This window comes from Crassostrea angulata, chromosome 5 (genome assembly GCF_025612915.1).
Source record: "Crassostrea angulata isolate pt1a10 chromosome 5, ASM2561291v2, whole genome shotgun sequence".
Taxonomy (NCBI): Eukaryota; Metazoa; Mollusca; class Bivalvia; order Ostreida; family Ostreidae; genus Magallana; species Magallana angulata.
In genome coordinates this window covers 51,135,089-51,148,429 of record NC_069115.1, presented here as the reverse complement: position 1 = coordinate 51,148,429, position 13,341 = coordinate 51,135,089, and the positions used below count along the sequence as shown (strand labels likewise).

Below are 13,341 nucleotides of genomic sequence, written 5' to 3'. Positions count from 1 at the left end.
TTTGGAATTAAGATAATTTAAAAATCTTTTTCTTTGGAAGCAAATAACCATTAAAATACAAACTACATAAAAATAAGCTTCTTGATATATTTTGCATATAGATTTATATCTAATCAAATCAGGGGTCATAAAGAGACTCTCTGTTCATCAAAGAAATATATTTAAGCAACTTTAAATTAAGACTACAAATCCCACTTCAAACTTATCTTATCATTAAATTTACAAATATTACTATAAAAGTGGTTATTTACGCGTTGGGGAATTTTACACTAGTTACGCGGTTAGCTTAAATCGCGTTAAATTCGCCTGCGCGTATGATAATAAAAAAATGATTACCTTAATCATGCTTCCGCGTATTTGTTTGACCATAAAAACACGTACTTTACCACCATCGTAAATACCCACTTTCACAGTAGAAAAACGCGTATGAAAAGAAAGAAGAAGACAATCTGAAACGCTTAAGAGATGATTTCGAAGAAGTGTTTAGTATGAAAGACTACATTTTGAATATGAGAACAGACCCACCAAGTGTAAAAGAGGTACAAAAGGCTATAGCAAAACTAAAAAAAATGGAAATGCAATATGCGTTGATAAGATGCATAGAGAAATTCTCAAGGTCAAGGATTATTGGCCACCTGCCATCTTAATAAGTATTGCATGGAAGAGACGCCAACTTCCTGGAAAACAGTCCAGATAGTTTAACTACTAGTATCACAAAAGGAGACGTCAAAATGTACAGAAATAACATTTCAGAAGAAACATTTCACTGCAGATAGGACAGACATGTTTAAATAATTAAAGGAGGGAAGATCATTTTCAATTTTATACAAATATATCAAAGCAAAGCAATTAATGGAACTGTTAAGTTTACATATCAATGATTTGGAATCCAACATAAACTCATCTCTGTCATTAAGATTCCGTACAGTCTACGAAACAAACCTGAAAGAGAGGTTTACATTCTGCATTGACTGGACCTTGCAAAACACCATTAAATCAAGCATACTGGAATGAATTGGACAATGTCATAAATACTGGAAGATCTACATTTGTAGATAATAAAGCACTGCAACCACACCGACACGTAACAGAAAAAAACAACCCAGACCAGCTTGCTAAAACAACAAAGAAGGTTACCCTAAACTCAATAACACCAAAACGGTGATCATGAAGATTAAAAGATTAAAACAAACGGTTAAGAACTGCCTGGATGGAACATATAGACTTTGTTTACTTGAGATGTAAGGTCAACACAAAATGTGACCCACTGGTAGATGTACTAGTTCAGTTTTATAAAGCCGAGGAAGCGGTTGCTGCACTGCTCAACAAAGATCAGCACAGGCACCAATGGCAGTAATCCAAATAAGATATAGACCTATTTTTACTAGCATAATCTTGATATTTATCATGCCCAAGGAACTGGTCAAGTTGAACTAATTCTCTGTTTTTAGACTTTAATCAATCTGATTAAAATTTTATCATCGATGCCCCCGATAAGAGAGATGTAGCCAAACGCTCGTGTCGCTTATCTGGAACATCTATAATCAGATTGAAAAAATATTGACAACAAAGTTTAATCATCATGCATTTTAATGGGTGTCAATAATTTAAGATAATTGCAATGTGTTTGTCTGAGATTATGACAGTTTACGAGGAAGTACATATAACTTGTATTGTAGATAAACGAGACTGCCTCTGAAAATTTCTGCTCGATGCTTTCATTAAGACTATTTAGTTCATAAGAAAAGCAGACAAGAGCAGCTGTAAATGAAAACTTACTTTCGTATAAAGTTTATTTTTAACTTAATTTTTATTAATATTTTCATCTTTATCTGACAAGAGTTCAGCTTTTACAAAGATGTTAAAACTTTATACGAAAACTTTATAAAATTATAAGTATTATAAGTTCAAACTTTTGCTTATGGTATTGCTGGTGAAATGAACTGTTATTTCTACACTTGTTTGGCAAATTCACAGTAACTATAACAAAACCAATGTTTACACTATAAAATCAGTTAATTTATCAAAGAAGAAAGTTAGATCTTTGAGCATTATTATTTCCACCTCCCAAAAATAGAAATATATATATATATATATATATATATATATATATATATATATATATATATATATATATATATATATATATATATATATATATATATAAGCAAGTATCACTGACATCTTTCTCATTGAGGTAAAACAACAAAAAATAACCGAAAAGAGGCACTATTATACCACATTGCTCAATACACAATATAAATGGATGCTTTTAGGTGCATAATGTGATTGTTTACCAAGTGGTAACGCAATCGCGTAATTCTTTATCTTCAAAGGAGTGCTCGTAAGGCTGGATTGAGTAGTTTGTATTCATAGACAAATATATATTAAAGTGGAAATAAAAGGGTTTTAAAAAGAACATGACTTAATCAGTTGAAATTTCAAAGGCAAGCTTAAGGTACCGATCAATAGAAGGAGTTTACATGCCAAAATCTGCACATAGGCCTGACTTCGTGTAATTTTGATGAATCATTGTTCAGAATGTCCAAGTACCAACTGTTTATAGCTGTGCAACATGCTTATTACCATTGTTTAGTGGGTTCTACGTGCTTGCAAATAGAAACAAGGAGGGCGACAGGCTATAAAGATTGTAGATTTCAGTAAAGATTAGACTTTGAGGTTTTGTATACGCAAGACAACAAGCAATATGAGGTTGAAAATAAAAATATGCCAATGAGTTTGAGATATAGTTTTTAGGCATACAGGTCCTGGGGGTATATATACAAATAACCTCAATTGCGTATGTGTGCGTTATAAAAGCAATAAGATTATGCATTCATCACGCAGTTGATGTAAAATGATGATAAACCAGGGAAATTGTATGTCTTAAAACGATGTCAAAACCTCATTGGCATATTTTTTAAGGTGGATGTCCAGCCATCAGAACCGAAATGTAAGCATTCCTTAAACTTGCTTGTTTTAGCCAAATCTGACCAATCTGTTGTCAAAAGATAGAAAAGTAAATTAATATGAAGTTTTACGTGTTGTATTGTATGGAAACTATGCATAAAGGAACAGAAAAATGCCTTTTTAATCACTTAGAACTGCGCCTGAGAAAAAGGTACAACATAAATGTCAATTATTCAACCTTTTTCTCTACAAATTTTTACAGAGTGGACACCAATGTCCCTTTCTCATACTTTTAAAGATTTTTAAATCTTGAATTTAAATCTGCAGCTGTGCAGTTCTAAGTAATTAACAATGGCATTTTTCTGTACTTGTATATGCAATTTACGTACAAACCTCCTATTGACTGTTATTGTATCTTTTGATAGCAGTATCGGTCAGTTTTTGGCATTAACAATTTAAGATATTGTTTATGTTTTGAATACAAAATGGCCGGGCATCCCCCTAATATGGATGAGATAGAATTTTTAATACGCAGTAAATGAAAAAAAAATTAGGATTAACAGAAATGTAGGATAAGTTTTAACATGCACATCAACGAAGCTATTTATTGAAGGAGCCATGGAATTCACAATTTTGGAAGAGGCATTTTTCCTCCAACTTACCATGAACTTAGTTCATCTGCTTAAAATCAAAGAGCAGCGGAGAAGATTTTTGAAGATTTCTGGCATGTTCACTACATAAACATTAGAGCTCCGTCCTAACACCAAACACTGACCCAGGGGCCATGAAATTCCCACTTTTTGAAGAGGCATTCTTCCTAATCATAACTATGTATTTACTTCATGGGCTAAATATCCAGAAGTAGCGGAGAAGATTTTTAAAGAATTAATGCATTTTTATTATATAATCATTAGAGTCTCACCCTAGCATCAGAACCCCTGACCGTTGAATTTCACACTTTTGGTCGAGAGCTCAGTGCTTTTTACAAGCAGTTTGACTGCTTCTTGACTAGAGGTAAAGAAGAGGATTTTTAAAGATTGCATTAATTTTTAATTCAGAAAAGCTTAAAATGTTCAAATGTTTACGTACGACGAACGTCGACGGACAAAAAAGAAGATAGTAATAGGTCACCTGAGTGAATCAGGTGGCCTAAAACTGACCAAAACTTCATAAGAAATTCTTTGGCTTTTATAATTTAACAGTTTCATACACATGCATACATGTATATCTTTAAATAGAGCTTCCAAAGGAAGTTGACATAAGCTCAAAAATGGCCACGACCATACAGCCCTCAAATTATCCGAGTCCTTGTCGTACATTCAGAGCTAAATCCCTCCCTTCCCATCACTGGTTTTTATTGACACATTTACTCTCATTTGCTCACCCTTCATATCTATGATGGATAGTGGCGGGAAAACTGTTATTGCTTCTATGAATTAGTGGTCGTTATCTGCTTTATTATTAAAACATCTATATAATTAACTTGAAAAAGTAGATTTAAGGATAGAAAAAGCTTCCTTACCTAACATTATTTCATATTGACACATGTAAGTAGACAACTTTGTCGTCAAGAGGGCATACCAGGCATTGAAAGAATAACAGTTGAATGAAACATGATTGAACGAGCTTGGAGATATCTTAAAAAATGTGATCTAACCTGACGGGGCGATGGGATATATATATAGTACAGATATTGACTGGGTATAAGGGCAAATTGTTCCATTGGACCTGTAGACAGAAACTTTATATTACCAAGCTCAGTAAATTAAACATCATTGATATATTAATCTATGAAATCATATTTGTATGTTACTTTCCCATAAATACGAGTATTACGAAAGTCACTGAAGAAATCTTAACAAAAAGGGATAAACGAAAATACAGATAATGATTTATACACTAGTAACCGATTAAAATCACCTCTAGTAAAATAAATTAAAACGTAATAGAATTTTCATGGTCTATATACCTACATATATTTAGTTAGTGTATGGATGGCTCTGATTTACACAAACAATTTCATGTATCATTCTTATTTTTACAGATTGAAACATTTTGATAAAAATTTTGCAAACGTATCTTTTCTTGCGTTTTTGAATTATAATTGAACATTTATTTAAATGCAATGGGCTGTTTTCCACAATGCTGTTGGGATCTGTTGAAATTGTATTTACGTTCCATTAAAATACACAACAAAATATCAATGAATACATTTATGTACGTATTTATAAAGAACTAAGTCGGTACATCGTGAACTCATTCATTCAATCTGTTCTAGAGGAGCAACAAAGATTTACAACCAAGAAACAAAAAAGCAAGCACGATAAGGATCTTATCAGGGATCTTAATACGAAATCACACGGCTTCCAAAATTCTAAACAATACGTCGTAAAGATAACTTACGGAAACTTACGTAAATCCTTATCCATTTAAATTATCTAAGTTCTGTATAGCAGGTTTATTTTAGATAAGAAGTCTATCGAGGAGCATGTATACGGTCAAAAATGGATGTGCAAGAGCAATTTTCACGAGCAAGATTTGCTACTGTAGTTGTCGGAACTAAAATGTTGCAATTGATATTTGAAAAACTTAAAGATGATTTTTGTGTCCACGCAAAAATTAAAGAGATATTAAAAGTGAAAGATTTCCACCCACTTTCAATGAACTTCATGGACTTGTACGATTTGTGTACGAAGGATTTGGTGAAAAAATTGCATCCATCAACAAATTGGAACGCATCAGTTAATCCACAAGATGTTTTATTGGGTGACGATATCAAGAGAATAAAAAAGTTATTGCATATTTTCAGTGAAACAGAATCTGAGTTGCTGGAGTACAGAAAAACACATGATGATATTTGTAAAGCTCTTAATGATATCATAAAAAGATTTTTCAACTCGGAAAGAGAAGATTTCTCAAGGATTTTTCAAGACATAATGCATCGTTTAATTATTGATGAGATCAACGCAGATTTACAAACCATTTTCTGCAAAGGTAATAAACGAGAGTAATTTTCTGTTGTAAAGGTCGTTTTTATATAAAGGACTTATTCTGAATACTTTATTATTTTAGGTATTTCAGCTCATATTCTACAGAAGTATACAACTGCACCAGCAAAACCTGAGGCTTGCCGGAATCGTGAACAAAACGAAAAGTCATTATATTCTAGACATCATGTTAATGTTACTGAAAAAGAGTGCCCTTCAAAAAACAACCGGATGAAAAATACTACTAGTAAAGTATCCACAGACGCCTTTCCTGAATGGTAAAACTATTAGTTTTAATCCCTGTGTATTCAATATAATGTTTTTATCTGACATGCATCAGGTAACGTTTTCTTTTTGGCGCAGACTAACATTTATATGTGCATGAAATGTTCAGGACAGGTATTAGGTGAGCTTAAGCAGTTCATTGTTCAAATGATATTATCTACTGGTATATATATATATATATATATATATATATATATATATATATATATATATATATATATATATATATATATATATATATATATATATATAATCCTTTTCAATATTATTCTATAGTCCTTTATTACAGGGATATGTTTTGTATCTTTACAAAGAACTTCAAAGCATGGGGACATAAAATAAGTGCAATTGAAATCTGACATACGTGTTAACTGACAATGAATTACATCTCAAAGAAGAATTTTATTTTGAGCTACAGGGAAAAAGTTAACTTCGCCTTCAAAAGCTTATGCAAAATAAAGACATAATATATGTTCAGTGCAACCGCGCTTACGGTACCTCACTACACCTACACTGAAACTTTTTAAGACACTACGTCACAAGATGGCGATTTAAATGTGTTTAAATGATTTAAAACTGTTTACACCGTTCCATTGGGTTGTATATCGTCCTAGCTCAGTGGTTAAAGTATTGGGCTTCTGAGCCGCAGATCATGAGTTCGAATCCGCCTGGAGCTTGCTTTTGTTCATGTTAACTGAATTAAACTTTTGAAATCCAAAATTACACATTTTTTGCCTATAATACTTAAATACTTCTTATCCATTATGATATCTATCATAATAAGTAATTTTCTGCTGATTTGAGACACTATTTCACGGTGTAGTGAGCCACCTTAACCCCTCCGTTTTAAATCCGATGAATTGAATACTATATCATCTTAATTAATTGCAGTCTCATGATGTTACGGTATAAGCAATTGTTTTTTAAGGTCTTCCGTTTCAACGGAAGACCTTATTGTTATTGCTTTGTTTCTTTTCCTCTATTATTATTTTTTTTCTGTCAGGTTTTCTCAAAAGTGCTTTGGCCGATTTTCATGAAACTTTCAAAAATTACTCAAGACAACATTTGTAAGAAAATTATCGATCATTTATTGATCGTTACTTCCGGTCCCGAGATATTAACGATTTTATTTTTTTGTTTGTGGCCTAATTTTCTAAAAAATTCTGAAAGATTAAACTTTCAAATTTTCAGGGATGGCAAAGAGTCTCCAGCCGTAGTGTCTCTCACATATCCAAACGTCCGCCGACACTTCCGTTCGTCACCGGAAGGAAATGAAAAACCTTAATTTTTCATTTTTTTTTCTCGAATTTTTTTTAATGCTTTTACTCGACAAAGACGCTCTCAAAACTTTCGAATATGAATTTTGTTTTAAAATCGATCCACGCATTCTTGAGATTTTGGGCTCCAAAGTCCTCAGTCGTTAGAGTGGTGGACTTGTGCTCAGGCGACCCGGGTTCAGTCTTTAATAACGTTACGATTGATGATTTTATATTTGAAATGATAGAGTTTTCTTATTTGCAATTTAATTTGATAAAAAAATCACAATGATAGCGACTTTTAAAAGTATGATTTAAGTATAATTATATGTCTATTGAAATTTTTATAGAGGGTTAAATGAAATTTGATGACGTGTTTAGAAATGATAGAAAAGAACAACTATCCCTGTAGTCTACTTTACGGTGCACTCAAACGGAAGACCTTTCGTTGCTCCCAACGAGCGTCTAGGTTGTTTTTCTATATTTGAAATCATTTTTAACGTTTTGCAGAATGATATATCTCGACAAAATTACTGTCTTAAACACACAATTTAAACCTGTTTCTAATGATAATATAATCTCCTTTCCTATTACAGTGACTCCCACTGGCAAAAGGAGATGACAGGTTTGTGAGTAGAGAAAGATATTTTGAAATTCATTAACTAAATTGATTAAACTTTTGTCGCGTATGCACAGTTAGTTACAACATTAGTAACAATATTAGTTTAAAGGTTTTTCGAATCTAAATACATGTACTTTAGTTTTGGTAATATAATTAGTATTTAATTAAAGGGACTTGGACACGATATGAGCTCAAAATTTTCAAAATTTATTTTTTCAATTTTTATGTCTAGAATTGTTAATTTAGATGTTTTCAATGCTTTGACAAAATTTGAAAGTCAAATTTCGAGTAACAAGCGAATTACAGCGGTTAGAACTCTTTGTTTTGTAAACAAATCTCGAGTCCTGTTAATGTTTAACATATTTGTTGTAATGTTACAAGTTTCAATCTAATGTTGCTGTTTGTTGTGATGAAATTATTTATGAACCCATTGAATCAGTCCATCTTGTTTCCACGAGTTATTTTGATAAATAAATGGCAATTTCTTTACATTACAGTATTTGTAAACAGATATAATACTCGTGCTTTGTTTACATAACAACGACTTCTTTCCTCTGTATCTCGTTTGTAACATGATTTCTACAATCCAAACTTTGGTGAATCATTCAAAATACTTAAGTAAACTATTTTATACATAGAAATCAAAAATAAAATTTTCATCTGAAATCGTGTCCAGGTCCCTTTAAAACAGAAAAAAATAAATCAACGGGTAACCAAGTACTGTATAATCAAAACAAACTTACCTTTTTGTTTAAATTAGGAATAGTTTTATTAATTACAGCGATGAAAGAAAATATGCCACCGAGAATAGCTACTGAAATCAAGGTACACAATTTCCAAATAGTGTAAATCCCTATAGAACATTTAATTACAAGGAAAAGGGGTGAACACATCAATGTCTGATACAAACCATTTTTTTTTTGGATTCTAGGAAAGAAGTAAGCCGAGTTCTTCGTCTGAGAACATTTCTACAAAAAGTTTCATCAAGAAACAGATCTTCTTTGATTTTGTTCCACCGCCTCTCAATTATTTCGAGTATACTATGAACGAACTTTACAACATTGAAAAGTCCCTGAACCGAGTTATCAAACCAGATTGTTTGAAACCATCAGTATCAAAATATATGTCCTTTTCATTTGTTTATGGGAATCATATGAATGTAACAAAAGCATCACTGGCCTTATTTGATGCAGAGCCAGGTGAGATAATGTATCTTATTTACCTTTGTATTAATGCAATAAACACTTTGATAGCCCAGTTGTACCTTTGAAATTGATAATTTCTTTCAATAATTATCTCATCCTCGAACATCTTTTTTTTTATCCTCCTTCAATGTATTAAAAGACTTTTAAACAGTTTGTTGTGTTGCCACCTTTGTGAGGTTTATTAATTTGTTTATAATTCTTAAACGTATTATAAACAATGGTATATATTTATATTTGCCAGTATGTTACCTTATATGAACCTAAAGGATATCGGAAACGTTCAATTCTGTATAAACTTTTTCATGGCGTCACCATGATCATAGCACGCGCTTATTACTTGAATTATTGTAAACATAGAATGTAGATAATTTTAACAATTCTGAACAATTTGCCTTTTTCAAATATAAATATAAGAAATAAACAACAATAAAAAGTTCACTGGGATATGGATTTTGTTGGTATGTGATCAAATCTTCTGAGAAGCCCTTCGGACTTCGTAGGATTTGTTCACGTGACCAACCAAGTTCATATCCCGGTGAAGTTTTTAACTTAATGCTTATTTCTTAGATAATTTTAGCAGACACAAAATATAAAGATGAGAAATAAACGAATTTTGTAAATGCAGATATCTAAATTTCTAATTATTACAACCTGGACTTAACCGAAAATCCATGAAAAAGGTCTAAAAGCTTACAACAGTAATACGATTTCTTATTTATATGTATTACGCACATGTCTATTTCACAAGAGCAATGCCTGACAATCTGCAATGCTATATTACGAGTACTTTTCTCTTGCAGAGGAAAAAGAAGAAGACGGCAATGAAAGTGGAATCAATGTTGTTTATCTGGACAAAGACATGACATTTGAAATGGTAAGTATTGGTGAATAATCATTTTAATATCGCCATTCGTTCATGTTTACGCCATTATATTTGGTTTGATGTTCAGACAAATTAAATGATTTAAAAGTTTTTAAAAAGGGGCATCACATACACTTTGGTTTAATGATTGAACTTGATGAGACTTTATTAGCTCACGCAATAACCATACTTTGATTCAAAATTGTGAATCTTCTATATATTTATAGCTTGAAGAAATAACAAGCAACCAAAGTCTACCGGTGTTGACAAGTGTTCATGTGTGTTTAGTTGTGCATTCAGAACACTTGCTACGAGACCGTAACAAACTAAGAAAAATAATTAAGCCATTAGTTGGAAGAAGACTTAAAGTACTAGATGCAAACTGTGATATGGAAAAACTTTACGAAAGATTTACTAACTTATCAATGCGTGTCATTAAAATTGTAGAAGGTTTATGTCCAGAGGCAAAGGAGTTGGATTACATTCTACCAGATGTAAAAGAACGGTTTGTGAAACTTCGACAACTGAACAACCCTCCGAAAGTCAAAAAAATAAAAAAACCGACTCTGAAAATGAGAAGGGCATTATCAAGGTTTGGCGTTTGCGATCATTGTAAATATTCTTGAATATACTATCCTGCAAAAATATCTCGGCTTTACTGTTACAGTAAACACCAGAAAATGTTTATAATAGAATTAAGTTACAGAAGTTACGCTTGATAAAATATTGAGACTTCAATGAGCCAAAATATCAAGTGTTTTGGTAAATCAAGTTCACCTTATTCAAAAAATACGGAGTTATCTACAATCTAATGTTACTTGCAATTATTCTCCCGATAATAACTAAAGTAATCAGGAAATGTCAGCAGTGTTGTAGGATACATTTTTTTTCTTTCTAGATTATCTTGTTTTATATATGTATCTGGTATAGGATACATTCGTGTATAAATAAAAGCTTTTGGATAATCCGTGCATAGTATTTTCATTGTAGATCATTTGATCGCATCGAGTTTGTTATTATAAATAGTTATTTCATATGACACTTTTTAAAACAATTGATGAGATGCATAGCGATGAATGGATTGAGAAAAAAATATTGATCTCATGTTTTTTCGCAAATCCTAAAACTAAGGCGAAAAATGTGAACAGTTTTGTTTGAATTACCTAAATATTCCTGACTTTTATTAGTGGAAATGTATACTTTTTATGCAGATTGAGAGAGAAGGGGTTGCTTGGATATACGATGGAAAACAATACTCTTATCCTTTGCGTTGAAAGCTCATCAAATCCACTTTCAAAAGACAGAATTCCAAAAATCATAAAAGATGAATTCGAATCTATAAACATTAATGTAATGGAAAAGTTATTTACTGTCCACTACGGTATAACACCCGGTAAAAAGTTGCATCCCGAGATACACAATGCCGGCAAATATGGAACCTTGGGAATGTTTGGTTCTTTGCGATCCAAAAAAGGAGGAAACTCAAGAAGATGTTGTATTTCTAGTGCACATGTAGTATCAGGTGGACAAACCACATATATTTTTAATGCAACAGTGAAACTCGGAAGCTGTATTTGGCCTCCACCTGTTCAAAACCATCACATTAATGTACAAGACATTTCAGTTATTCCTATAGAAGCAAATGATATCCAGATTTCTACACTGAAAGGTGAGGTTATTGTATTTGATGAGGCCGACCGTCAAACATTGGATAGAAGAAAAGTGTTTAAATATGGAGCAACCACAGATAAAACAGAAGGGTTTATTTGCAAAACTGATTTTGTTTTAGAGTTAGGTAATCCACCGATAAATGTGTTTTTAATAGAACCAAAAAACAAAAGTGACGAGGAATCAAGGTTTTCAAAACCCGGGGACAGTGGTGCCGTTGTCTTTACAAAATTTGGCCAACGTGTTCATGTTTTTTCTATGATATTTGGTGGTGATGTCAACATCGAAGGAGTGGCAAAAAATAACTCTATTGCTGTTGAGCTTAAGTATGCAATTAATCAATTTGAAAAGGCCAGTGATAAAATTCTTGAACTGGATGCTTTGTAAATTAAGAATGCAATAGAGATCTGGTACTTTTTTTTTTTACTTTGGATTTAAACAAATAAAATTAGAATTTATCGCTACATTTTTGTAACGCTTCCTTTTGATTTTTTTCTTGTGATAAAAACTAATTTCAAAAACAAATAGTTGTAATGTTAAAATTAAAGAAAATGTCCAAACAATGATAATGTTTGCATCTGCATTAATATTTCAAGATGTATCATGTCTAATATACATGCTATGCTGTTGTATATATTTAGAATGTGTATGACACAGCTTGTGTTGCACGAGCCAAATATTGTTTAAAAAGTAAAATACTAGTAGGCGTGGACCTTTTTGGGCAGATGACAGTTCTTTAGATTGTGCTAAATGAATGCAAGAAACATAATCAAACATCAATGGATTGTATGTTTTAAAAATATAGACAAGGGCAGAAGGGTCTGATGAAAACAAAAGAAACAATGCCCATGCAGATGATATGTTTCCCTGAGAAAGAAGGCTTATGGGGAGTTTAGTGTCGACAATTTAACCAACAGGTTTCTATTTTATTTAGGATATAAACATTTCTTTTGAATGTTTTTTTTAAATACATGGTGTTGATTCAATTGACGTATGATTCCTCATTTCTATGAAGCGACGTGTGGGTATAGTCCACTAATGCATTTTCCATAGGCGGTAATGTTAACGTTAGGTTAATGTTAACGCTCCGGCCCTAATTTTCAGCAACGAGGGATCTCTTGAATAAAAACTCATCAATTGCTCTTTCCTGTTAAAATTTCGTGGTATGAAGTCAGATTCGTTTTCCGGCAAAATGCGTCTGTATTGAAATACTCTGAAAATGAAAGTAAAAGTAGGGAATTTCACAAATTTGGAAAGGGTGTACATCAAACAATTTCAATTCTTTTCTTCCAATGATAATTCAATTTTGACACTTGCTTTTAAAATGGCAAATTCTCTTTTCTGACATGTGTCAAGCATTTTGATTTAAAATATCCCAATAAATGTATATACACTCTGCAAGTATAGAAACTCCTTTGTTTAAAGGCACTACTTTGTTGTCCTACCGATTCTAAAAATAGTTCGAGGGATATACCCATGTGTTACGACTATAAAATCATCCTGTGAGAAAAGGGACTAGTGATAATAAAAATAAGAATATACATGG

At 32.0% G+C, this 13,341-nt stretch overlaps 1 protein-coding gene across 4 annotated transcripts; it reads left to right on the top strand.

Annotated features, from left to right (window-relative positions):
• The first annotated feature begins 5,242 nt into the window (after positions 1-5,242).
• LOC128182946 (uncharacterized) lies at positions 5,243-12,265 on the top strand. Of its 4 annotated transcripts, none has more exons than XR_008243493.1 (8): positions 5,245-5,904; positions 5,983-6,175; positions 8,035-8,063; positions 8,821-8,885; positions 8,992-9,259; positions 10,066-10,139; positions 10,575-10,719; positions 11,339-11,477. XR_008243493.1 is itself a non-coding variant. In XM_052851728.1 (8 exons), exons 1-8 carry the CDS (start codon positions 5,415-5,417, stop codon positions 12,180-12,182), a joined length of 2,328 nt encoding a protein of 775 aa, XP_052707688.1. In that variant the 5' UTR covers positions 5,248-5,414; the 3' UTR covers positions 12,183-12,265. The 4 variants fall into 4 exon arrangements, 3 of the variants coding, with proteins under 3 accessions (XP_052707690.1, XP_052707688.1, XP_052707689.1); XM_052851728.1 differs by having other exon boundaries at positions 5,248-5,904; positions 10,355-10,719; positions 11,339-12,265; XM_052851729.1 differs by having other exon boundaries at positions 5,251-5,904; positions 8,842-8,885; positions 10,355-10,719; positions 11,339-12,265.
• Positions 12,266-13,341: the final 1,076 nt, after the last annotated feature.

Bases quoted from the DNA above. Each gene is read 5' to 3' on its own strand.
- LOC128182946 (XM_052851728.1), top strand. From the start codon at position 5,415: ATGGATGTGCAAGAGCAATTTTCACGAGCAAGATTTGCTACTGTAGTT. The intron at 9,260-10,065 runs GTGAGATAATGT...TTTCTCTTGCAG, and splicing joins CTTATTTGATGCAGAGCCAG to AGGAAAAAGAAGAAGACGGC. The intron at 10,140-10,354 runs GTAAGTATTGGT...ATATATTTATAG, and splicing joins AAGACATGACATTTGAAATG to CTTGAAGAAATAACAAGCAA.